This window comes from Nymphaea colorata, chromosome 2 (assembly GCF_008831285.2).
Source record: "Nymphaea colorata isolate Beijing-Zhang1983 chromosome 2, ASM883128v2, whole genome shotgun sequence".
Classification (NCBI taxonomy): Eukaryota; Viridiplantae; Streptophyta; class Magnoliopsida; order Nymphaeales; family Nymphaeaceae; genus Nymphaea; species Nymphaea colorata.
Window position 1 is genome coordinate 33,086,902 of NC_045139.1, and position 27,936 is coordinate 33,114,837.

At 36.4% G+C, this 27,936-nt stretch overlaps 1 protein-coding gene across 1 annotated transcript; it reads right to left on the minus strand.

Moving 5' to 3' along the window:
• Positions 1-20,396: 20,396 nt before the first annotated feature.
• On the minus strand, positions 20,397-27,826 carry LOC116249052 (proteasome subunit alpha type-7). The gene is made up of 3 exons (XM_031622164.2): positions 27,514-27,826; positions 24,911-25,325; positions 20,397-20,784 (listed from the first exon to the last, which is right to left on the minus strand). Exons 1-3 carry the CDS (start codon positions 27,684-27,686, stop codon positions 20,617-20,619), a joined length of 756 nt encoding a protein of 251 aa, XP_031478024.1. The 5' UTR covers positions 27,687-27,826; the 3' UTR covers positions 20,397-20,616.
• Between the last annotated feature and the right edge of the window lie 110 nt (positions 27,827-27,936).

Here is a 27,936-nt window from a genome sequence, read left to right on the forward strand (position 1 = left end):
GGTTCGATTTCCATTTTCACAGATCGCATAAAACCTTTTTTTTTTGTCTGGGATAAATTTTCAAATAGTACTGATGACAAACATAGGTGTTTCCGTGGTAAAAATGCAGGGAGTTTTTTTTTTCTCTTTTTTTGAAGCGAGTGAAACAGAAACGATGCCATTTGCAGGAAGAATTCAAGAGTTTGTTCCAAATGTTTTAGCGGATGAACAGAGAGAAAATTCTGTGGATTTCTTACGAGAGCAGAAGTTGGTGACGTTCTGCTGGCTTCAGATTCTGGTTCACCACGCAATCGAGTAATTAATTGGCCTCATCATGTGGTGGGGGGAGAAAATGATGGCGGTCTGTTACGGAAGCCACTGTCAACCAAGTTAAATGTTTGAGAAGGAGTTCATGAATTTCGTCATTCAAAGGTCTCCATGTAACAAGCGTGAGAAAAATGACTCAGTTCATGATCTCACTGTTACTTCCCCTGTTTTCCCATCTTCAAAGAGAATTTCAGTAGCCAAAACTGCAGTTCATGATTCATTGCACCGAATGATTAAGAAATAGTGAATCTAAAATTAGTTTCTAATACCAAAAATATGCTAAATTAAATTCAAGACCTCATAGCAGAAACAAAAAAAAAACTTATTTAAATATTTTTATGCTTTTAGTTCCCGTGAAATTAATGCTTAAACCCTGAACTGCTCATGTGACAGTCAATGGCTTCCGTAAATGTAGTTCAGATAAAGATCTCCAGCAAAAACTCGTTGTCAGTCTGAATTTTCTGCTTCCCTGGGTAAATGCTCCATCCTCGACTGAAATATAAGCCGGCTGCTGCCCACAATGGTTTTCCCTTCTCTCCTTCTCTATCTTTTCCTTTTCAGTACAAAGAAAAACTCTCGGCGTGGCCGTTACTTGCAGGTTCCAAAATTCTACCTGTTTTTCATTTTGTCCATCTGATTTTATTTCGCTTTCATGTTGCAGCAAGAGGCACTACTCTGGAATCTGGACAACAACTTTGTACTTTCAAAAAATCTAATATCAGAAGCAAGTTTGCTGCTTCTGGAAAGTAGAAAATTAAAGAAGAGATTTCTGTGGTGTATACAAATGAAATATGATCACTCATGTGCACTCTGCATTCAATCAGTGGTTATGAGAAATACCATGTAGAGAGACAAGCAATCAACTGAAGAATAATTATCGTACAACCTTCTGTAAGTTACTGTAAACTCCTATCTGTTCATTAGTTGTTTGATCAATCAGTTGTTGTCTATTCATAAATTCATAAACACGCAAACGCTTATGTTTGGTGGTTCTCATACTTCAGGAACCCCGCCGTAAATATAATTGATATGTGCTTGACATTCATACCATGTTCAGATCTTACAGTAACTGTATATCTTTAAGGGCTGATGTCGTATTCATGTCTGACCTTTTGCCTAATCATTCACGATTGGCCGGCGATGGTTAAATTTTCCGATGCAGACTCTTCTAGGAAAGGAAAGGAGAAAAACAAAGGCGCGACCCCAATGAAATTGTCATCCTAGTGGTTTTTGAATAACATAATTCACATTTTGCTGACTACATAACGACGATGAGCACCATTAAAGTTATGAAAGGATGAACTCATCTTCATAATTCAAATAAAGAAATGAAATGATCAATTACAGTAAGTCAAAGAAAATTTTAATAAAATCTCTCTCTCTCTCTCTCTCTCTCTCTCTCTCTCTCTCTCTCTCTCTCTCTGTATTCATAGTTGTGGATAAGCAGTAGGGAGTAGAAGAGATCTGGATGTGGGTAGGTAACCTGTCTCCTCACGTTATTGGGAGTAAAAAGTACATAAATAATTGAAGGGTGCTGGAATTTGGATCTCCAATCTAGAGAGAGAGAGAGAGAGAGAGAGAGAGAGAGGCGGATCTAGAGAGAGAGAGAGAGAGTTGAAAAAGAATGATGAGGAGGCTATCAAAGAGGTCATGTTGTTTCAGCCTACCAACCTCCAATAAATAATTCGGTGGGAGCATGCCTGCATGTGGTGCTCCCAACTCCCCATTCGTTTCTTGTTAAATAATTTTTACATAAAAAAATAAAAACAAAAATCTTGATCCTAATATGGCCAACCAGTGTTGTCAGTATCACTCCATGGAATAGTTATGCTAATATATATACAAAATTACAATTTGTCGGCCTATATCTTATTTCTATGTTTTTTTTAATTAGTTAAAATTATAATATGCGACACATACATATTTGAACTAGAAATTTTTGTCAGAAAAGCACTAATATCTCTGGAGGTCTTAGGCGTTCAATAATAATTTTTAAAAGACAACTAATATATAAATAAGTAAATGTGTGAAAGGTATTAGTATATAAACAAGTAATTTATGTGGGTGGATGTGGTCAGTTGCCTACACAAGCTCACATGAGCCGATGAATGCCCGGATTAGAAGCATTTTTTCGGTACCGAAAAAGAGAAAATGACAAAACCCTCAAACCAGATCGTGTAATTTGCCTCGAGCGGCAATGCTCCAATCAGACTCCGGATAAGATTGGAGAAATTTATGTGGCTGTATGTGGTCAATTGCCTACACAATCAGAGTCGGGATAAGACTGGAGAAATTTATGAAATCTTTGATGGGCAAATTGGTCATTTTAAAGGCAGTGAAACCCAAAGGACCATTTTGAGGCTTAAGGAAGAGTGGATTTTCAATTGAAAGAGAAGGGAAGTTGTTGAGTAAATAAATGAAGAGAGCAAGACCCGAGCCTAGTGGGGGCCTGTGTGGGCCTTCGCCCCCCCCCCCCCCCCACAGATTTTTGTTTCTAAATTTCTATGTGAAATTTTAAAAGATTTTATTTATCTTATATAAAATTTTGAAAAAATATATTTCGACTTTTGTTAAAATTTTCACACTGTATTTCGGCCCTCATCATAAAAAAAATTCTACTACAAAAGATGATGGAGGGGACAATTTTTGTTTATGGGGAAATGCACATGAACTGGTTAATAAGTAAATTGGAATGAATGAGATGCTTTAATAAGGGGCATGTGAAGATGGGGCAGCATTTAACATTGAGGCAAATGATTAAACCAACTCCATGTGTCTCATTTCCTTCTTCCTTCCAACCCCATTTCACCACATATATATATATATATATATATATATATATAGAGAGAGAGAGAGAGAGAGAGAGAGGGTCAAATCTTGTAACATAACATTGTTACCTTAGTTTTTTTTTTCACTTTGAAGGGGAGTAAAAGAAAAAGTATAAGGAAATTTCTTTCTTTTAAGCCTATCTTTTGCTTATAATTTTTAAAAATGACTACTTTTCAAAAGGTTTGAATAAGTCATAGTTTTCATACCGATAACTTGAGAAACAGTAACAACATTATCTAAGGCAAGGTAATATTGAAAAAATTTACAGCTAACTGTTTGTGTTTTGACAACTTGCAAAAAGTTTGGCCCTTATTTAAAAAAAAAAAAAACAGAAAAACTGATTTTGTCTGAAGATATAAATAGAAAATTGACCCACAAATAAAAATTTCTCAAAAAACTTAAATTATGTAAACAAAATTAACACCTCTCTCTGTGTTCTACAGTAAAAGAAGCTTTCTTTTTCCTTTTGCCAGCTGAGCATGTTGGCTTTGACAGCCTTCCTGTAATTGGGACAAACAAAAAAATCATTAGTTCCAAATTTTAGAAAACCACAAACATCACATCTGTAATTTTTTTTTTTTCCTTACAAGAATATGACAACTTCTTTTATTTTTAGGAATTCTAAAAACACATCAAACAATTAAAGAAATTCGTTGTGGCGATCCTCTTTTCTTGTTTTTTTTCCCTTCATTTTCTTATAAAGAAAACGAGCTACAAACTTTGCTGATTATACAGTTCTCCTAATATTAAATCAAGATTTAAAAAAAAAAAAAAGTGCTCAAACCAAGTGGCCCTAGATTCATGATTCATCAATAGAGGTTCAACCAAAAGTGGAAAAGTGAATCGAGTACTGATAAGAAAGGTTGTCGGGTACACACGTTATTGAGCATGCCAATGAGCATTAAATGATTGGAGGTAGTTGGTAACAAGTCACAGTGAAGATGACCCAACAATCCAACAAAAATAAATAAATTTATTTATTTATTTATTTATTTACTATTCATTTATTTACAAATTAAAAAATAAGATCATGATAAAGCACAAGTTCCAAAGCTCATAAATTAAACAGTAAATTTTTTTATTTTTAAAAAAAGTAAAAATTATTCATGAGTTAAAAAAGTGAAAAGGATCAATGGTAGAGCCAATGAGATTTTAGGGTTTCTCTACCTTTTCAACGTGGTAGGTAGAAGCAGTACACACTCTCATAGAACCTTCTTCCACCTGCCCTTAGTGAATCATGGAGTCTTTTTTTTCCTTGGGGTTCGCTTTTTCCATGTGTGCGTGCTTTTCTTAATCGATCGATCAGTAATTTCCAGTGAGCTTCTCACATGCAGCGCACGTTCAAGGAGACAAAGTTGGTAGCAGACTAAGTTGAATCGCACTCATCTTTTCACATAAAGATTTCAACTAACTCGGATGATTAAATGCATAAAAAAAAAATTCTCATTCTTATTTTATTGAATTCGATCTGCGAGAGAAAGGGAAAAGCGCATGTTGCAAGTACCTACTTGCATTGATTCATGTTATGCCTATGCATTTTTTTTCAAAACTTATTTGATAAATTGAGAGTATTAGATGCGTTTAAGATTGATTACATGAAAAGAGAATATGAATTATGTCAAGGTGCTTTAATGGCTGCAGGTGAAAAATCAATTCATCGGGTGGCAAGATGATGGCGACGAAGAATTATTGTGTGGTGAATCGTTTTCCTATTTGACATAGTCGGACACATCAGTCACTATTTTGGGAATAGTAACTTTATGTTATTGTCTCACGTATTTAACTCGAAAATTGATTAGATTCAAAAATGTTTCATATATCTATTTCAAGCAGATTCACGAGACAGTAACAATAAGTTATTGATATCAACTTGTTTGACAATAAAAAACACTTTCTGAATATCCCATGAGTCTGCTTCCATAGAGAATTAGGAATCTAGAACGAAACTCATTTGACAATAGAGGTACTATATTATTGTCGTATAAATTTACCCAAAAGATTGAGACATATTCATGAAATACATGTTCTAATATGTCATGAATCTATCTTAATTCTTGTACAGATTCATGAGACACTCATAGAGTATTCTCTTATGCCAAACTACTCTTAAAAAAATGTTTAATAAGAATAATATTGTGCACTTTGAACATATTCTTAAAGCAAATATTTCAAAAATATCATGTTCTTATTTTTTAAAAAAAAAAAAAAGAAAGAAAACCTTTAGGTGAATATGGATTTGATTTTTACATTCAATAATTAAATGCCAGATATAATCACATCACATTAATTGAAACAAAAAAAAATATGGCGTCACATGCTTTACATCGTGATGCATGTTTGTTAGAGAATTATGTGTGTGATTACCACAAGCTCCAGTCTAATTTAATTGATCAAATGTATCTGATTCATAGTTAGAGGAGGAGCAACCATGTGTTGTGTGTCTATGTAATGTTTCAATTTTTTTTTTATTTGAATAATCTTTCACATAATTGATGCACTAAAGATTCCATATAAGTGGGAGCAGCCCGAAGGCCCCACCTCCCTCTCTTGCAAAGTCAATGTGGGTCTTGGGTTGTGTCAGCATCATCAGTAGCTGCAACGGTGTACCTATCGACTATGATCTTATAATCCACCATTATAAACACAGTTGTTTAGTACCCACAAAAATCAAACTAAAGACTACTAACACACCTCTTGGCCGACAAACTATGTATTGCTCCATGAGTGGATGCACTCAAGATTCATATATATGAAAGAGCATGCAAACTTATTATACCATACATGAACTCTACATGGGTCGGACCAAAATAATGAGTAGGACATTCGTTATCGCATACCAAAATCTAATCTTGCATGTAGGGGCGGGTCATGCAAAGCTTACCTCCGGACACTCCCTATGTATCCGTAAGGATAAGCACAATTCCAAAATAAACCGTATAGTCTCCTTTTCTTATATACAGAGGCTTTCAAATCTATCAGACATCAAATGTTGCCAGATGACTAAAAATACAAAATGTAGTTTATGCTGCAACAACAGTTCATGGTGTTTTAAAATGCCAAATTTTTAATTTTATCAATTTAATAACATTATGCAACCAGCAACTTTTGAACATTTGGACATTCAAATCTGCCGGATGTCAAATGTTGTCAGATGGCTTAAAGTAAAATGTATTGCGAAGTGAGAATCCACATAACTAAGGAGTCTCTCTTACAGCCCATCTCTCTATCTCTCTCCCCCCTTATCTGCACTTACTGTAGCGCCTGCCTGAATGATTCCCTTGACTTCTCCTCTCTGGAGACATTTCCACCCTGGCGCTTCTTATCCCTTCCTTTCTTCTTTTCTATTCCACCCAAAAGGGAAGTAACCTCTAAAACCCAGCTTTGAATGTGTATCCAAACTAAGGTTGGGCACGGGCCAGGCCGCCTACATGTACACAACCCGACTCATGCCCGAGCCTAAAAAAAAGGGCGTGGGGCCGACTCGGTTGGGCCTGATAATGTTTTTTTTATATTTATTATTATATATATATATATATATATATAATATTTATATATTATTTTATATTAAAAATTATTCTTTAAATTTAATCAGGCCAAGCTCGGGTTTCAGGTGTCAAGCCGGTCCCGTTCCAACTCCTTATCAGGTCGAGCCGGTCCGATGCCTAAGCTTAATCCAAACACGTTTTTAGATATTATAAAATCTAAATTTATAAATTTGACGTGTATGATTTTTTTTTTTTTTTAGCATGATAACATTTTGCACTAGCGAGTTGGTGTTTGACCGTTCAATTCAAGTGGTGGCGTAAAGGGAGGAGGCGAAGATTATGAGGCTGTTGATGGTTGAAGCTTACCCAACACATCACGCCCTTCCCCCACAACTAAAAGCCCCCAATTATTTGTTAATAATTCAAAAAGGCACATAGAATGTGGGGTCCTTCCTCCCTCCTAACCGCGATTTCTTTTGACGTGTTCGGCAAGATTGGGCGGGTAAGTCGGCGTGACGTTTCCCAGCAAAACCCACAGTTCTTTTTTTTTTCCCTTTTGGTTTTCCAAAAAGCACCCTGTACTTTTCAAAGGAAGAATGGAAATTTCCATTTCAGACCTACTTTTTAGTCGTAATGCTAAAAGATGCCCCTCTTTCTGAATTTCTTTAGTAACGGCCATTTTGTTATAAAATTTGTAAAATAAAGGCTCACGATGAAGTTGGTACTTACCAGTCTTTTTTTTCTTCAATATAGTTGGATAACACCACACCACTAAGCCTAGTCACCGGGTCTGACCGTCGCCGGGTACCCAGTACCTGGGTGAGCTCGATAAGCTCGAATCAGGCTCGATAATTATTTTTTTAATTTTTTATTATATATATTGAGAATATTTTATTACAATTAATTATTTTTATGTATTATTTTATATTAAAAAAATTTAATGTAATTGGGCGGGGCTTGGGCTCAAGTTTTTTGAGTCAGGCCGAGCACCCAGGCTTACCCACCACCCGAAGAAAATTCAAAGGCCTCCAATTCTCTCTACTTCGAGGTCTTAGGCTACGTCGAAACCTAGGTGGGGTTCAATATTCCATCAAATTATTATTTTATCTTCTTATTTATTGATTATCTAATGACTTTTGCTCTTCAAGTTAATAAAAGTTTACTCCAAGCTCATTTGACACTTCTTTTTATGAAGTGTAATCCTTATTAAGAAACAAAATCATACTGAATTACTTGCAAATGAAACTTATTATCAAGAAATGACAAAACATCAGTTCTCTCTCTCTCTCTCTCTCAAGTCACAACCAACCAACAAAGCAAACTGGAAGAAAAAGTCATATCTTGCAGCAAGATGGTGCATGATGCTGTCCTATTAGGCGTTTGAATTGGCAGTTTTCACAAGATGTGACAAATAATTGGTCTGGTAGGATCTCATCTGATTTAGCGAATTTGTGTTTGGTATGAAATCAAGGTGCGTTGTGAGACAAGTAGTTACAATTCAACTGTCATAAATAGTATCCTTGATGCCCGCGACCAGTGGCGGAGATACATGTACGCTTGTTTGGACAATCTTTTGTCTCTGGGCTAAAAATTTCTAACTCCGCTACTATTATTGACTCTTAGTAGTATCTTATCAGTGAAGCAGAGCTTTGACATAGTTTATTTGTTAAGCTTTGACATGAATGATATGGGAGTTGAAAAGGTTGTCAAAATATTTGTCAAAATGCTGTCATTATAAGATTATTAGTTTAATGATAGATTTATAGTGAATCGAGTCGCAAAGACGATACATTTTGTCTCGTATCCGCTGATTTCTTATTTATATTTATAAGATAATGAGAAAATCTTAATCTATTTAAGGAAAGAAGGAACACCATAATGCATTCAAAATAAACTCCTCATACTCCAAAGCAAACCCAAATTTCCACTTTTTTTCTTGGTCTTCTATATATTATGTATGGTCTTATTTAAAATATATGTTATATTTCAAACTAAAAAAAAAAAGAATCACAAGCTATAATTTGGGACTGGAAGCTTGTCATTTTACTCTTTTGATGGTAATTAAGCCTGGGCATGGGCATCGGCTAGTTCGACATCCAAAACTCGGGTTTGGGCCCAGCCTGACTCGAAAAACTCAAGTCTGAATCCAGCCAGATTAAATTTAAAAATATATTTTTAAATAAAAAATTATATAAATATAATTAATCATAATAAAATATTACAAATATATATAAATTAATAAAAAAATAAAAAAAAAACGGCCCGGCCCAAGTTCCTTTTTCTGGGCCCAAGTCGGGCCAGGTACTGGGTATCCAGCAACAGCCCGACCTGGTGCCCAGGCTTAATGGTGATGCTAAGTAAAAAAAATCATAATTTTCATAACACAACGACTTTAAAAAGAAAGGAAAACATTAGATAAAAAAAGTTGACGAAAGTGTGTCCTATTTTGGAATTAAAAGAAGATTAGGTACCTACATGTAGGTTTTTGTTTTCTTTGGTCTCACCTCTTGCGGAAGCCTCATCCTTGCCTTTTTTTATTTGGGAAAAGCAGTCACAGAAATTCCCTTTCCCTTTCCCTTTCCCTGCTGATGTTGGCCAAACCAAACGCCGACAAAAGATTCCCATGATAATTTCTCAGGTACACACGAAATGATTGCGTCCAACTTAGTTCGGAATATTTTCCACGACCCAACCAAAGCGGCTTCCCTTTTTTCTCCCTTCAACTCCTAAATTCGCCGTCCGCTTTCCTGGCCAAACACTGGCTGAGAAAGTGGTGAACTTTCACATTGCCGGCCGGAAAATGCGAAAATGCTATCTCCGAACACCAGCGACCATTGTTTGATCCCTTCATCAGTCAATAATCACAATAAATCCACCAAAAAGAAAACATTCCTTTCTCTAATTCTTAGGATTTTTAAATTTTTAAAAAATTATTATATTTCTCCTCTCTCTTTTTTTCTAAGGTCGAAATATTATATCCGAGAAAAAACTTGTGGTCAATAAGATCTGCTAAGAAATAGATATTTCTGTGACGCTTTGTCAAAGGACATTCTGGCTAAGTGGCTGCCAGATTAGAAATTTAGATCGAGGGGAACGGACGTACGAATCTGTAACTTAAAAAAGCAAGATTCTGGATGACTTTGGTTGAGAATTATGACAAACCAGGGGGCCGGTGATCCTCTGGCTCGTAGGTGGCACCGTCACTTTTCATCTTTTTTCCGGCCGACTTTTTCCGGCCAATACCAACTAAAGAAGTTTGGTTAGTAGGGCGGCAACCTGATTTGTGTTCGAGATAGGACAGCTAAAATATGTTAAAAAGTCAAATCAAATCATCGAAATCTAGTAGCAAAAATCAACAAAACCTTGAAAAACTTTACTCTCTGGCTTCCGGCTGGGGTTGGTATGGCCTTAGAAAATGTGCCAATTTTTATTTTTCAATTTCTTATGAAAAAATATTCTTTTTAACACCAAGCTAAAAATAAACAAGAATTTCTAGCTAAACTTGCCTTGAGATAAAGAAACTTAGTTTGGAGCGAAATGCATTTTTGAAAAAGTATCATCTACACAGTATTGTTGGAGAAAATAACAAATCACCGGTCAACTTTTACAAATTCTCAAAAAACTGCCTACTGATAAAAAATAATAAATACCAGCTCCATTGTAAAGAAATTCAAATAACACTAACAAGAAAAATTGAATTTGGTATGCAGCTTCATAACTGAATCTGAATTTGAGTCCCATATCCAACTGAGAACTAATAAAGTTCGGACCCAGTTACATATAAATGACGAATCTTTGGTGAGATCCAAATCCAGTTTCAAAAAAATAAGACCTCACTCTAAATCCCGTTAAAAGTAAAAGGAATCCCAAGGCAGGCAATCAGATCCATGAAGATTTGAAAACGTGGATCTCATTGGACCCCGAAACCAACCACCTGCTCACGGGCGGAGCCACGTGTAGGCAGTTGCCCACACAGTCCCACAAAATTTCAGATATTTTCATATTGTTCGGCTCCAACAAACTATGTGCCCCTTAATAATCTGCTTAGTGCTGCTTAATTCTTTTAGATTATGTCTTCGATTTTTTGAACGAGTGCACCTACCCCGGTGAGGGGCCAGGTTGGATCTTAAATCCATGGTTTTTTAATGCAAAGAAGACTTGAAGACCGTGCATCTAAAATCCACTGTTTGTTTGAACAATAAATATCTGTCTGATAGATCTCAATCAGCCGAAATCGGAACCATTTACATCCCTATATGAATGAAAATGACATTGATAATTCACTTTCCAAGAGAAGGCAGTCTGTGGGCCAAGCTGCTCAGTCAATAACAAGATATTTCACGTTGGTTTGGTGAAGGTAGTAATATGCATGTGATCAAGTCATGTTTGAATCAAACACGACTGCATAAATATAAATTGCATTGGGCCCATTTGCCTCCTTCATCTTTTGGGCAGCCAGAAGAAATTAAACCATTGTGAGGCAGAAGGTCCTAATTGTCAAAGATTTGAATCACTATAAAAATCAGACATGGAAGCATTTTCTTCTTGGGAGAAAGGTTCCACCATGGTCTCCTCTCAGTGGGTGCTTCCATTTATGCCACCATAGTGGAAGACACATAAATGTTTTACTTCTTTCCATTCTAGAGAATCCATCTTTGTTTATGCCTTCACATTTTTCAAGTCAAGCTAATCATAGCTTCAAGAATATTCACTAAATTGTGGCACTTCCTTTCCTCGTTCAAGGGCGGAGGGAAGGGAGGGCCGCAGGGGCCTTCGGCCCCCCTCAAATTTTAAAAACTTTAAAAATTTATATGCAAATATAAAAAATTTTAGTTTAATATATATACAAAAAATTGAAAAAAATTCTATTTCAGCCTCTGTTAAAATTTTGAAACTATAGTTTGGCCCATGCGATAAAAAAATCCTAGCTCCACCCCTGCATATATATACGTATATATGTGTATGTGTGTGTGTGGTTTTCTCAATTGGGGTCCAACTATTAGCTGTAGGATCTTATTTAAACAAGTTTAGATTGGGAGCTAAGTCTGGAGCTTTTAGATTTAAATTTGTATCCAATGAGGCTTGACCACATCAAATCCATTTGTACCCACAGTATCAAATACACCAAAAATATATACATAACCCAGGAAGCAGAGAGAGAGAGTGTGTGTGTGTGTGTGTGCATGCACGCATGTGTGTGTTTGTGTAAGAGAGAGAGTTGGCAGCTGTTGCCTCCATTTCTACACAAGTAAAATGGGGAATCTTTCATAGTGTAGCCAATTGACCAAAGGTGCTTCCATGGCCTTTAAGTTAAGTTTGAGAATTTCAGATCTAAGATCTGAAACTGGTACTAAAACTACGTTAGGAGAGGTCCACTGTTTAAACAAACAGTGTATTTCAGATCCACAGATTTCAAATCCGTCTCACATTGAAAAACTGCAGCCGGTGGGGGAGAGGTCGGACTAGAAATCCAGGGTTTTCAAATCCACCGGCCATAGTGAATGCCGTCAACTAAAAAAGTTGTTGCCCATCTTGAGATTTTTTTTTAAGTCAAGGTCTACTCTCTTTCATCAGCAGATTTTTTTTTTTTAATTTTTATAAAAAAAATTAATTTATTTATATAATCCAAATGCCGTGTGTTAAGTGCAGATCCTATTATATATTTTCAATTATATTTTTCATTGATGTTTCTTGTGTCAGTGTGCACCTGTCTGTAATATTGAAGCTGTTTTTTTAGCAATTCTAGCAGAAGATTCCTCTAGGATATTCCCTAGAAACCGTGGGTCCAAAGTGAAAAGGGTACTTATCGAACGAAGTCCCTAATTTTTCTGCCATTTACAGAAAGGCTGCTGAGAAGTTTTCTGGATATTATATGTTGCTACCTTCATTCTTTTCATTTCAAGCTTCATAGAATCATGTGTAAATGCTATTTTTCAAAAGTTCGGAATAAGGGTTGTAGCTTCCTTTCGTGTTTCGTGCTTCACAGAGCATGCTTTATGACCTTTTAATGGTTCAAGAGAGAGTAACATGCATTAGGTCATGACAGTGATCGTGGGTTTTGTAACGTTGACATCCTTGGAGGCGACAAGAGATGTCAATATATCCGATTTGGATTGAATAACCGATGAAAATACTTCGAAAAAGTCGAATATAAAAAAAAAATTGAATATCTAATTAAGAAATCTGATCAGATTTAGATTTAAGAAATTGCATCTGATCATATTCAGATTTGGATTAGATTTAGTTTTAAGTAAATGTACTGTATCCAATGCTCTTACTCTAATTTAGGATTCAGATTCGAACCAAATATGGATTGTGAAACCGGATTTTAGATTGAGATTCATATTCTGACTTTTTTTTGTTCATATTTGAATAATCCGAACATATGAATAAGAAATGAACGTGGTAAGAGTATATGTATATCTGATTTGAGTCTGATCCATTGACATCCTTGGAGTGGACAGTCTTGCCCCATAGTTGTGCCGCATCAACTGTGTAAAGGCAACACCTTTGTAAAGAAATATGGTATTATAGTGTTGTTTGCGACAACTTTTGTAAAAAAAATACATAGTATTTTAGTGTTGTTTTAGAGGAATCTGACCACGGCGAGATCCTAAAATGTTGTCAAGCATTATATTCTTTTTTTTCTGAATAACTCACAAGTTAGGTGGTTTTCTGTGAATTTCTGAAAATTGCTTGCAACATTTTTCTTTTTTCTTTGTTTTCGTTATCTGGAAGAATTTACTTTTTTTTTTTTCTTTCTTAAAACAGAAGGAAGCTTAGTCTTCTTTTAATGGGTGGCGTTGGTCGGTTCCAACTAAAGTTTGTTTGGATGTAAAGTAATGGTAGTCTGCATGCACAAGTCATTATTTGGAGTTGAACAAAGACTTTGCACTCAACCATGTTTTTTATGAGTCATAAATTTTTTTAGCACAATGATTTTGTAGTACCTTCCTTTTCCCAAAAGCAGCAAGTTTGTGTACTATTTTTCATTATTATTGTAATAATAATAATAAATAAATAAATAAATATACCAAATGTTGGTAGCCTCAGTTATAACCTGGGAGTTTGAAATTTGGAACAAGGAGATGATGTCACATGAGATCTAGGAAATTTATGTTGGAAGTCTTTAATGTTTTAGAGCCGAAATTTCATTTTTCAAAATTTTTATATAAAACAAGTAAAATTTTTAAAAATTACAAGTAAATTTAAAAAAAAAAAATGAGGTGGGGCCAAAGCCCTAGTGAGCCCTACCTTGGCTTCGCCCCTGAGTCCAATAGGGAGTTTGAGCATGAGTAGTATCGGTTCCACACTCATAGCCTTGATATAAAGCACTGCAGATGCAGAGGCGGAGCTCCATGTGGGCATGTATCGGCAGTTGCCTACACAGTACCAAAAAATTATTTATTTTATATTGGTAGTTCTCAACGATTTCTTTACTCATATATTATCTACCCCTTAATTATTGACCTAATGTCTCTTAATCATTTCATCATGTATAAGATTTTTCTCAATGAATGTAGTTCCTCGGCCAAAGGCCAAAATAAAATAGATGTTTGATTGAACCACTGGGAGGATCTAAACAGAGAGAAGCAATTCAGGATCTCATAGAGGATGTTTGATTCGCTTTTGCATATGGTCGTTGCAAACATGAGACATGCAGAACAATGCGGGGCAGCCCACGCGCATTCCGTGCGTTAGTGCAAGCGTCCGCTTGACGCGAACATGGCCCCTCTTGTGGCTGTGTTTGTAACTTCGTTCTTTCCCGTTTTCGAGACGCCAAGAACAGAAAGTTCCGTTCCTGACGCCTTCATGATGCGAATCAAACGTCCTCATGGAAGATTTCGTGGCCCGAGTTGGCCCATATCCAAATAACATAAGCTTTTATAATGTTTCAATGGAAAGCTCTTGCTTAATTCTTCTTTGGATCTTAGAACAAAACTTGAACCGTGACCATAAATATTGGATCCTTTCACATCTTCATAACTAAGATATTTATATAATAAAAGATCATATTTATAGATTTTTTTTTTTTTTTTCACGACTCGGATTCTTCAACAAGCCCAGTTTATAATAATTCTTTCTTCAGAATGAATTAATTGGTCTTTTTCCTCATATGAACTTCGGGTCAGCTGTTTGTTTTAATGAGCCTTGCGAGGTTGTCCTATATAACTGGACTTAGATTTACTTAAATTCAACTATTAAATTAAACTTTCAGACTCCCTGACTTATCTCCACCCCCAGCTGGTTGACTTTCTTTCTTCATATATATATATATATATATATATATATATATATATATATACACCAAAGCAAGTATTAGTTTTCCTGGTTTAAGGATTACAGTGTCTTACATAATCAGGTTATATATATATATATATTCCGTGGTTTAAGGATTGCAGTGTCTTACATAATAAGGTATATAAACTATGGCCGGTTATACGTCAAATGTTAATGTAACTTACAAGCAACCAATCCTTTACGTGTGCAAAACTTTTTTCACGGAGAAAACGATTCCCCTTAAAATTAACATTTTTTGTGAATACTCTGTTATGTCCACGCCGAAGCCCATTTATCTAAAATATCTTGTGTCGAATATATTAAAAAAAAAACTAATATATTTATTATCATCTGATCACCTATCATGTGACTTTAGTTGGTTTACCTGTTCGCTAAGCAAGTGAAAAATCAAGAATGGAAAGACTTGCTTTTTGTATTAGATTAGTTTAGCCTAAAGCATGTTTTTTTGGTAAATAAGCAATATCAAGCACATTTCTCCATTCAAGAAAATTTGCATTATTTTTTTTCTTAGCCCGAGTGGATTCGGCATAGTTAGTTGAGCGGGCAGCTGGTATAAAGTCGGCTTCGGTTTGATTCTCATGGGCATCAATTTTTTGTATTAAGATATAGGCTCTCCGAGTCTAAGGGGGTGTTTGTTAGGTTCGGATTTGAGAATGGTATATTTAAGATCAGATCCTTCCCCTCCGATCTTAACTTCATTTTTTTTTTAATACAAAAAAGTGGATCTTAAGTGTAGATCTTAGGTTTGACCTAAGATCATCAATTTGATGAACCATGGATTTTATGATGGACCTTTGCTATGTCAACAAAGCATGTCACCTTGTATCTGCATCAGATCCATGGATTCGAAATCCAGAGTAATCAAACGCCCCCTAAGGGTCCTGCAATACCGAGCAAGTAACAAAGTTTTTTACCACAACTTGTCTCTGCAATTGTGTCATGGGCCGGGTTTCATCTGGCCCACTTGCTTCATCTTATGAAGAAGAAAATAGAAGCCCAGATTGAAAATAAATGAACAATAAGGAGTCAAGTCAACTTTAGGAGCCCAAAAATAGGGACAGAAGAAGAGAGAAAGATTGGGACATTGAGTAATGAAATGGGCCTTCATAAAGGGTGACAAGAACTCCAAGGTGATGGGGGTGGTTAGGTTGCCTTTGCTGCAACTCAGTCCACCAAAGGCATCATCCCCTACATCACTGTGAGTTAATTGCAGAATGCAAAGTCTAAATCAAATGAAAGGCAATCTCCTCATAAAGTGTTGAGACTATCCACTCCCTCACCTGCTAAGTCAATAGCATTTATTGTGATGCTATCAATGTTGATCTTGTGCCATGAAAAAATAGAAGGTCGTCTTTAAACTCTGAACTTTGGTCTTTCTGCATTGGAAGAGCCAGTTTCTTCTGGTTCTGTCATTATCATATCATGTCTGCTGATAAACATCGCGTTTGACAGTTGCCCAGCGAACCGACGGATACTGATACCACTGGTTTATTCTTTTACTTGGTTTCTTGAAAGTGGTTTGAATTTCTTTGAAGTTGTAGGTTGATTCTTAGCAAATCAACCACGTATATCACATCTATAGGGTTAAATCTTTTTAGAACAACTTAAGAAGTTGGAGACTCATAGGCCACAAGCCAACTTGTTTGTGGCCTGACGATTGTTCATGACCAACTAGATGAGGTTTTGCTCTCAGTGAAGATGAATCTTCAAGGAAGAGTTGAGAATCCAGGAAGGTGTGCAGCAGCATTGAGGCCACAAAACGATGCAGTTTGCCGTTCAGAGTGGAAACATGGATAAGATCATACAAGTTATGGAAACTGCAGATATCATCGCAAAGAGTCTTTGCGAGTGCTTTTTGCTCGCAAATGAGGAAAAACTGCAGAAATCCTAGATGATGAATCTTTGTTCATCTTAAAAAGATCACTGGAGGCATCAAGAACAGTCTCTACAAATCAAATTTTGGGGTTTGAACTTTGAACCATGTAGACTGCATCAGAATTTTCAAAAAATTCTTGACATTCTGGTTTTCTAAAACATAGCATGAGTTAAATTGCACTCAATCCTTGCAGCTTTCATTTTGAATTCTACGGCCATGGTTGGCTCTTGGTCAACTTAAACTGGCCTTCTCTTCTCTTTCCAAATTGTTCCATATTGATGTACATGAATTCCCATGCTTTTTTCCCATAGACATCGTTTCCCTGCATATTTTCCTGTTTCTTTTTACTGTACTTTTTCCTCTTTTTTTCCTTTTGCTCATGATACTCATGGTCTGAATCACACAAGAACAAGGAAGGAGACATTTAACTACTTTTTTGAGAGGTACTAGTTGACCCCAATTTTTGCTGACAATGCTCTATGTTAAAGCGACACGAGAAGACCGAAAGAAACATTTCCAGTACGAGTCGCATGCACGCAGCTATCAACAACTAAGCACCTTAATGGAAGCCTTCACATGACTTGAGTTTTCTTGTCATTGCTAGATAGACAAATCAGAAAACATTAGCAGGCCATGTATATATATATATATATATATATATATATATATATATATATATATATATGAACCTTTCAAGGCCATTTGACATTAGCAACAATGGGCGAGTGTTCAATCAAGAATCTACTCCAATTTTAGGAAGATTCATAAAGCACTCACGTTTATATATATATATATATATATATATATATATATATATATATATATATATATATATATATATATATATATATATATATTTATTGACATTAACAACAATGAGCGAGTGTTCAATCAAGAATCTACTCCAATTTTAGGTAGATTCATAAAGCACTCACGTTACTCTTATTGTCAAACAATCTTTTATGAATTTATTCTTCACCTTTGGTTCTTACTAAAATTTGTGCCGCTTTAGGATCGATATAAGACTAATCCTGGATCATACCAATCAAGTTGCTTCTATTTTATTTTCATGGAAATAAAACAAGCGATCTTTATATAGATCCAAAGTTGAAATCTAGTTAAAAAGAAAGATTTAATCCAAGACATAAAGTATAAAATAAGGTAGCTCAATCCCTAAAATCTAACTCAACAACTGAGATCATTGTCCCTTCTGTCGACCCCGTTGATGCTCATGAAGAGAGTTGTCCAATATTCCCATCTATATATAAGCGTTCCATGAACAGCGAAGTTTTGAAGTTTTCCAGACTCGCTACCAGCGTCTTTGTGAAGTTGAATAAATTATTCTTCAAAGTAAAAATCCCATCTAAAATATCAATAACTTCAATATATAGGAAATAAGAAGAAGAAGCCCCACTATGGGAGTTGATTTTCAAGCTTTCTCTCCAAATCCTTTGGGGATGTGCACCAAGTCAAGCCAACTCCGGCTCTACTCAAACTCGGCCTTGTAAAGCTCGAGCGCTTGAGTTAAACTTGAGTTATAAGTGAGTTGAATTCAAGTTACATGATCTCAGACTCGTTTAAACTCAACTCCACTAATGTCTTCCCTATATGTTAATCTTCAGTGGCATGTTGGTGACTTATATGAATTTTCATTTTCATTTAAAGAAGAAAAAAACATATGAACCAAGTGAACAAGCTTTACCGAGTCATAAGAGAGTTGAGTTCTAGTTTACATGATCTTGACTCCTTTAAACTCAACTCCACTCATGTCTTCCCTGCTTGTTAATCTTTCGAGGCATGTTGGCAATCTTTTATGAATTTTCACACCCTTTTATGGTTTTCATTTTCATTTAACGAAAAAACATATGAATCGAGCGAACAAGCTTTACTGAGTCAAGCTCGACGCATAAAGCTGGATTCAAGCTCGAGTCGAGTAACATGTGACTCAGGCCAAGCTCGAGCTCTGCTTGCTCGTTGTACATTCCTAGTTTTTTTTTTTCTCTATGATCTACCAATCTTAGGGTAAGATGGATTTTTTTAGAAGAAAAATAAGAAAAAGAAAAGAGAGAGAGAGAGAGAGAGAGAAAGATAGAAAAAGCAAGTGAAAGAGTGCAGGACAACTCTCTTCTGTGTGACTTCTGTTTGTGCTTTAGAGCATCGTAATCTTGTATTGCTGCTTTGCACTTCTTTTCACTGTGTGTTCGGCTAGATCTCACCTCTTGCTGTTTTTTGTGAGCTGCTGGGTTATGGCAGCTAGTCTTTTTTATCCTTTTATGGGTTTTTTATGCTTTGTATTCTCATTCTCTGGCCGATGTGCATAGCTAATAAAAGGAATGTGAGCCTAACTCCCAACATCTTCTATTGGAAGTGAAACAAAAAAGAAGTCTTATTCTAAGATTAATTTGGAAACATTAGTCCCATATGACCACCTAGCTTTTCCATTTTTTGTTGAAACTAGTACACAGATGTGCTCGACACGATTTAGAAAAAAATAACAAGCTAGCTTCGCATGCAAGTCAAATATTATGAGCCGATGGATTTAAAAATAGGTAAACTAAATTCTTTTATAAAACACAATCTATGCATCAGAATTTTTATTTTCATATAACTTTGGACATTTGAATCTGATGCATATCCAAGGACAATTTTTGGAGGGGGAAAGAGTGTGTGTGCGCATGCATGTGTGTATAGAAAACAACAGCAGCTACCAAACATTTATGTCAGGTGAGAATCATCATCAAGGTAGCCAATTCAAAAAAGATCAGAATAAGTTGCAAATATAAAAGTCGTTTTTCAATAACCAAAACACCCCTCAAAGAAAACAAGAAGGAAACTCATTTTCCTCTTTCTCTCGCTCCCCTCACTTTACGGGTATTTTGAACGCCCAAAGAAATAGTAATGTCCTTATAATCTTCTAAGAATTAATGGCCCTTTGGTAGCTACTTGTCCATTTGATGTCTGGTCATACGTCAAAAGGATGTTACTTGTTCAAGAAATGTAGAATTAAAAAAGACAAATCATGTATTGTCGCTATGTAAATAAATTTTTATAAGGATTAAAAAATCATCAGCGCTAGCTGTACAGCCCATGTCCCATTTGTAGACTAAAATCTGGTTTTTGGTTTTCCTTATTCACAAATCCCCTGTCCATTTATGCAACCGGTTTTACAAAAAGAACTTGAAAAACTAGATGCTACAAACCAGCCAACTCAAATTCCACGTTTAAAGATCTTTTAAGCTCGACTAGAATATTGCTAATACGTTTATCATAATGATATATAAAGAGAGAGACACACACACACACACCCCACTCACACACACACATTAAATAGTGTTCCCAAACTCTCTGTGTGCCGTCCTGTGTTCTGTCCTAAAAGACAATGACTTCACCACTTTTAACGGCATAAACAGGACATTTCGATGCACTGATAACGATTTATGTTACTTGAATTTTTCACAAACCATGTAAAATTTTAAAGGTTCTTATTTGTAAAGTAAACTATGACTGCATCTAATAAATTATTTGCAACCTGATCACTTGCCAGAATGGTTTTACCGTTTTGGAGCAGGAAACACTGCGACACACCATCAAAAGGGGCATGCTAAACTACCGGACGGTTTACTGTTAAAAATTGGGAAGAAACACAGAAAGTGGTATATGCAGCCAGTCTTCCTTCCGAAAAACAAATAACCCTCGAAAGAAACTGGCAATTAGAAATACAAAAGAAACATCCAATGTCATCTAATAAGTTCTCAAGGACATAACAATCTGTAATCAACTCTGCCGAAATAAAAGTTCTACCGGACCAACCTAAAACATTCAGGACGTGCTCTCTTTAGGCGGTTGTTTCTTCGCTGCTTCAGCAGCGGCCTTTTCCGCTTCAATTTCAGCCACAATGTCATCAATTTCAGATTCTTCCAGCTGTCGCAATCCCTTGTCTTTTGTCATGACAGCAATCTCTATGTTTTTCCCTCCACTCTCAACGACCTATATAATTAAAATTCCACCAAAGATTTTAAGGTACTGTAATACACAATAGCTACATAAGTTGTCGGAGTGTCATTCATTCCCACATTACGAAAGAAAATAATCCCCAGAAAGAGAATTTAATGAACCAAGGCATGAATGAAATAGCTTTAACATTAGCTACTTGCATTAAGAGAAATATGAAAAGAAAAATGAAAAAAAAAAAAGGTAAAAAACTCCGTTACGGGTTTGTATATGGATCATTCAGATGAAAATGCCCTAAACATCAGAAGACACCAAATATCAACAGACAGTGGACACGGTGAAGAAAGACCAAATAATACAGCGCAAAGGCTCAATATATGGAATCTGGGGCTCTAGTCGTAATACGCATACATCAGAATTTTCAAAAGGCAGTTGCGCTTGACTTTGGCAGCCTTTCAAAGCGATGTAGATAGATCAGGACTCAAAACCCTCGACTTTCGAAGTCCTCCCCTGTCTCAGCCAGCTAACAGTTTGCTAAATGCTATCCAATATGTGCATTCCCCAAGCAGAAACTTAGGTAAGCCATACAGTCATCAACTCCAGCAAAATTGACATCAGGGCACATCTGAGCCACCGAGCAGGTTGGTGCACACATATAATCTGCCAGAGATGGCAGTGTATTGACAATGAGCCCAAAGCCCCGATGAAGTGCTCTTCTGGCTGGGCTAAAAAGGGTAACAAATGCTAGCAGAACTCACATTAGGCAACTACAAGCTTATAAATGAACTAGCATTTCTCCATCTTATGAGTTGTTAGTTGTTCCTGACAAGTCCTGGATATCAGTGATAATCTGATATATAAAATCAGATTCAAATTCATAATACCAGGCATCTAATTTTTGTGTCAGACCAGGGTTCTGAATCCTCCCAAGTGTTTTCTCCATATTTAGGATAATGCAGAAAGGGCTACAGCAGGCAGGAAGGTGGGCCCAACCGTGATCCTACCAAAAAGCAAGGATGATAAACTAAATCAACCTATCAGGGGGTGAGGGACATCACATGTGAAAGATTTGATCTTCCAATATTATTCTCTGATTTCCCTCTGCATCATGGATGCCTTCTTATCTGTACAAACCTAAGTCTGATGGGACCCTTCCACCAGACAAAAGCTTTAGGACTGCCAAGGTGATGGACGTCCAGTCATCCATTAAGGCCTTAGGAGGGCAAAAAATTACAAACTACTAGAAAAGTGGAAACTGACTCAGTAAAATATTCTTTATAGTATTCAGCAATTTAAGAATAATTATCCAGTATGATATTCAAGAACATTTACATATGTCCAGAATGAACATTTGGCAATAATCAAATTAACAAAACAAGATACTAGATGGCCCACTTCGGTACTGCGGCTAAGCAAATGCCAGTCCACCCACTCACCTAGCTAGGTGGGCATCCAAGCATGCCCTTCACCAAAAATATTACATCTAGCTTTTTGTTTCAACCGAATCTACCCCTAAACTGCATTAAATACATACCAGCTGAAGCTTTATGCACAGAATTTCAACCACAAGGATTTCCAAATGTCTATAAACAAGCCATGTAAGTTAAGGATCAATCATCAAATATAGCTCATCAACATAAAATCACTAAAATAGGACTGATGCCTTAGATTTTGGACATTAAACCCTCTTCCTTGTGCATGAGTACAGGGTATAGTCATACCATCATTTACATGTGTTTATAGAATGAGTAATGGGCAGCAACCTTGCTAAGGATCATGCCTTGTGAATTATCTTTCCTGTACGGCTGAACTGAGAAGGAAGCACAATACACTAACTCTCTAATTCATGAAATCCAACCGATAATAAAACCAGAACTTGCTACAAAGTATAATAGAAAATCCTACTGAACCACATCAAGAGCCTTTTCTAGGACGACTTTTATGGAGGAAGTTGACCTCCAACATATAATTAAAGCACGTGGTACCTTCACTGGTTACAACCTCAATTAGCATCATGCAATTAGCACATTTGACTAGATGGAATGCAAGTAGTGCACTTTCCTAAAGGCTGAACTGAGAAGGAAGCACAATACACTAACTCTCTAATTCATGAAATCCAACCCATAATAAAACCAGAACTTGCTACAAAGTATAATATAAAGTCCTACTGAACCACATCAAGAGCCTTTTCTAGGACGACTTTTATGGAGGAAGTTGACCTCCAACATATAATTAAAGCATGTGGTACCTTCACTGGTTACAAGCTCAATTAGCATCATGCAATTAGCACATTTGACTAGATGCAATGCAAGTAGTGCACTTCACTAGCTGGATATGCTCCACTGCATCCAAGACTAACCAGAACATCAAAGTGAGACGCCCTAAATCTCAAAAATTTTTGTAATACCAGGTACAGCAAGTGGTACTCTAATGCTTCGACATCTAATCTCATAGCTAAGCTTTATATATAATGGTGACAGCAAGGGAAACTAGATGACTGCCACAAATATTGACATCAGTAATTCATCAATATTCCATGATATTAAGTGTGACATCCAGCCCATTCCCTTTCTCAGCAGTAAAGATATGTAATTTTTTTATTAAAGATAATTAAACTACCAATCTTACAAGAATCCTAAGAAAGAGCCCTGAAAAAAAAAATCATTTGCAGGAGAAGGAAGAACCACTAAATAGTAGAAATGGCTGAGATATGGCACAAAAAATAAAAAGTTTTCGGGGACAAATTCAAAAATCGATTTAAATCAATTCATACAAAAAATTAAGTTAAATCAATTATTTTTCAAACATTTGTACTTTCATTTTTAAAAATTTACAAACATGTGACTTTTCTATTTTTAAAAGCTTAGTTTTAATCAAACTTTATATACAAATAAATATATATATGATATAAACATAAAATTTTTTAACTAATAAATGTATATACCATACAGTAAATTATATCTATTTACAATTATAATAGGCTTCTATTGTCTCATTATTTTGAAAAAGAACATAAATTTAACGCTACTTCTACTTGATTTTAAACTGAACAGCATCGTGAAGATTTTCTCATGTGAAAATTAAATGAATCTAAATCCATAATATGTAGCTTCAGTTGGTACTATCATAATCTGGAGTGAGAGAGGGGGGATGTAATTCATACACTCCACAGTCCACATGTACCAATTATGTTTTTGACAAATATCTATTTCTCTGCTCTATTCACAAATCATAAGTAAAATCAAACAGTTTGGTGAGTTTATTGTGCAAATAATATCTACGTAGATGTATAGTTCATAATGGGGCATCTTCCTTGCAAAAATTTTAAATGCCTAACAAGAACAAGAAAGAATTTTCATCCACAAAGTTTCTGAAGTTGTTTCAGAAATGTCCACTAGGAAGTGGCAAAAGATCCCAGGAATTAAGTAGAAAGAAGGCTTCTGACCTGTCTACACTCACAAAGTAGGAATCTGAAATGTTCATGATCTTCTTATGCCGTACATTGGAGAAACAAGAATTTTCAGGCCAGCTTGACAAAGCATCACATCTTTTATCAATATCTTGTGCTGGTACCATGTTATTTTTAGATAACTAAACATATTTGAGACCATCATTAGCTACCAAACACAACAAGCACAGATAATGGAACTTTAGATCATAAATTAGTAAGCACTAAAGCATGCATACTTTAGAGCATAAAGTAGCACAATGAAATTGAACTTTGAGACCCTAGAAAATTAGAAATACAAATCCGCATCCATACTACCACATATGGGAAGGATCAGCAAGTCCCTATTATCCTCATCATTCTGTCACCAAGTTTTCCATGTAGGTGTACACACGCACCCACAAGATTTGTCAAAATATGAGAACTCATGAACCTCACTTTAAGCCATCCAAGAATGGCTTACAATTTGTCACATCAAAAAGCAAAAAGCTTTTCAACTTTTATATGGTAGGCGGTACTTTTGATGTGGCATTAGGGCATAGATATATACATATATATACATATAATATATATATATATATGTATATATATATATATATGTATATATATACATATAATATATATATATATATGTATATATATATATATATGTGTGTGTGTGTGTGAAAAAAGGCAAAGGCACAGCTACTTGAGTGAAAAAATATAGTAACTTACTTCAAGGAGAGCACGAACAGCGAGCTTAATGGTTTCTTGACCTGATGTCTCCTTATAGTTCTTTTCTAAGAATTCTCTCATGGAATTGGAGTTTCTCCCAGTGGCATTGGCTTTCCAGGCAGAGAAGGTTCCTGAAGGGTCAGTCTGATAGAGAGATGGCACACCTGTATAGGGGTCAAAGCCAACAATCAAGGTTGACAGTCCAAATGGTCTGACGCCACCACTTTGAGTATACTTTTGCTGAAGCCCGGCAATATATCGTGTGATATACTCAACAGTGACAGGATCCTCAACTGTAAGTCTGTGACTTTGGCATTCAATGCGTGCCTTATTTATAAGAACCCGTGCATCTGCTTTCAGCCCAGCACATGCTAAAGCAATATGATCATCCAAATTTACAATTTTTCTGACAGTTCTGGCAGAGAAGAAAAAGCAGAAAGTAAGCAATCAGGCATAAACAAGAGGCATGAATCATATGTGTATTCTCACGCTGTCTTGCAGAACAAGCATGCAAGAAAATATCATAGAAAAAAAACACCGTAACTTGTTTGCTGAAGTTTAAAGGAAAATACTGACATTGAATAATCAAACCATTTATTAAACAATTCCCCATCTCCTGCTACTTCTCTCTCTCAAAATGTTTAATAAACAGACTCTTCACAGTGACTTTCCTCGATACCATTTTCTTTATCACTATAGACAACTTTTTATAACTACCAAATCATTTTTCTCTTTACTCACAAATTTCTATCTATGTTTCCAATACAAGGTTCTTCAGTATTAAGGATGGCTAACTTCCAAAGGCAACACATTCTTCATGTCAGAGAGAAGTATTTTCTTCAGGGTTTGTGCTTTTTAAGAACATTAAAAGCATCGGCGTCAGCCTGCAGAGCATAGTATGTGTTTTTTCAGAATATTAGAAGCATTAGTGTCAGCCTGGCAGAGCCACATACTCTGAACACAAAACCAACTTCATATCAGTGATTGAGCGCATCATCTAAATCCTCAGTAACTTGCACGTAAGCTTTTACAATGCACTTGACTTTGTCAAGCACAACCGAACAATGCCCAATAATTCCAGTCCATCCTCCTCCTCCACCAAAAGAGAAAAAAAGAGGACCACCACTTTGTGGCCCTTCCCCTCCCTTCTCTTAATTACCGTTAAACTTGTACTGTCTAGAAGTCAGGATCAAATAGACAAACACACTTAGAAAAGGCTCTAAAGAAGAGATTTCAACAAAATTTTGGGCAAAGGCACGCTGAACTGAAAGCTGTGAACAAATCATATATTCTATTGTCACAGCAAGAAATGTCAAGTGACCATTGATGCACCAAAAGGAAAATAATAACAATACCCGAAAAATAAATAAAACAAATCCTACACATGAAGCATAAAAGGCATACTCCATATGTGATAAATTTAGACAAGGTGTAAACCTTCAGTTGATCTGACAGAGATTTAAAGAGAGAATTTTTTAGGACAAACCAGCTGGTTTATTCCGGCAATAAGATTTAAGAACCACACCGGCCATATTGAACCCTATATTATGTTCCGAGTGGAAGGTCTAACTCACCGCAAGGTTTTTTTTAACCACGTAACCGGTTTAATATGTTCATCATAGTAAAGCTGTCTAGTTGTACTTTAGTTGGCGACTGGCTAATAGCTTCCAAAAGTTTAGAAGTTTATAAGCTGTTGATGTCGGCACGGAGTATAAGCAAACAAAACAATATCAAATGGATAAAACCATGGCGACTAAAGTTGAACCGCTTAAGCGTCTACGTATAGTTCAATATTCCCCAATGACCTATTCGACATATTAAACTAATTCCCACCAATTGCAGCAATCGAGATCTCTCTGTCCACGATGCAACTGATCTTCATTAAATTAACGCAAAGATTTTGTTTCGTTATAAACAAAACGAAAAGAACAGAAAGGGTATGTAAGCTACAGTGAACGACATCCATGAATGTTTCCAAAACTCATACGTGGAGAGAAATCCAGCAAAGCAAACAAAAAGGCAGAAAGGGACTAGCTACTCCTAATCTACCGCCAATCCGGAAGTGTATCCCCAGATCACCGAGTCAAAATTATACTCCCAATTGCATTCTGTACAATGATAGTGGTCAAGCAGATGGCATCAAACCCAAAAAGGAGTAATTGATCAGCCACCTTCACAACCACGAACTGCCCCAAGTCAAGACTCCACATTCCACCAACCAGGAAGCAATAAACAAAAACGGCCAGCAAGCACAAAAGCTGTACATCAAAAGCATGGCCAGGTGAGCCACCAAATCCAAATTGTCCACACTCATTCCCCAACCCGCACCTTCCCAAAATCCAAATTTTCTACCAACAAGCCCGATCTCAATTAGCATAAAGGGAAGAGAAAATTACATATAAATGTCATGAAATTCGCTAGCGGAGTTAGGGCACCAAAAACAGTCCCCGGATCACTTGTAGTTTCTCACTCGGCGGCGAGGAGAGACCATCGACAACGAGAACAACAGAAGAAAAGGATGGGAAAGGAGAAGAAGGATCGCGTCCACGAAGAGAAAATAGACAGGTTGAACAAGTACGGAAAACAAAAGAGGAGGAACGTACCGAGAGTCCTGGAGCTTGGCGGTAGATTTCTTCTCGACGCCGAGGACGATGGTGTCGGTGCCACGGACGCCGACGGCGGCGTTGCCCTTCCGGACGGCCTCGAGGGCGTACTCCACCTGGAAAAGGTGCCCGTCCGGCGAGAAAACCGTGATCGCGCGGTCGTACCTTGCCATCCTGCCTGCTCTTCTCTCTCTCTCCCTCTTTCGCCTTTCTGCTCTCTTCCCTCTCCCTTGGCAGCAAGAGTGCTTAGAAGGGGAACCGAAAATGATGCAAACTTGGGCTGCAAGGCTTTCTGGCGAGCGGCGGCCTGCTCGCCTGTATCAAGCAGATCCAGGGCTCGATCCGTATCTGATATCTATATAATGGATCTAAAACTCGAATTTTAACTCACTGACTCGAGATCCTCAATCTGCCTTTAACAGC

Coding starts and splice junctions, on each gene's coding strand:
- LOC116249052 (XM_031622164.2), bottom strand. CDS start 27,686: ATGGCAAGGTACGACCGCGCGATCACGGTTTTCTCGCCGGACGGGCAC. Junction 25,326..27,513: donor GCCAAGCTCCAGGACTCTCG/GTACGTTCCTCC, acceptor CTTCTCTGCCAG/AACTGTCAGAAAAATTGTAA. Junction 20,785..24,910: donor CTGTTCGTGCTCTCCTTGAA/GTAAGTTACTAT, acceptor TTAATTATATAG/GTCGTTGAGAGTGGAGGGAA.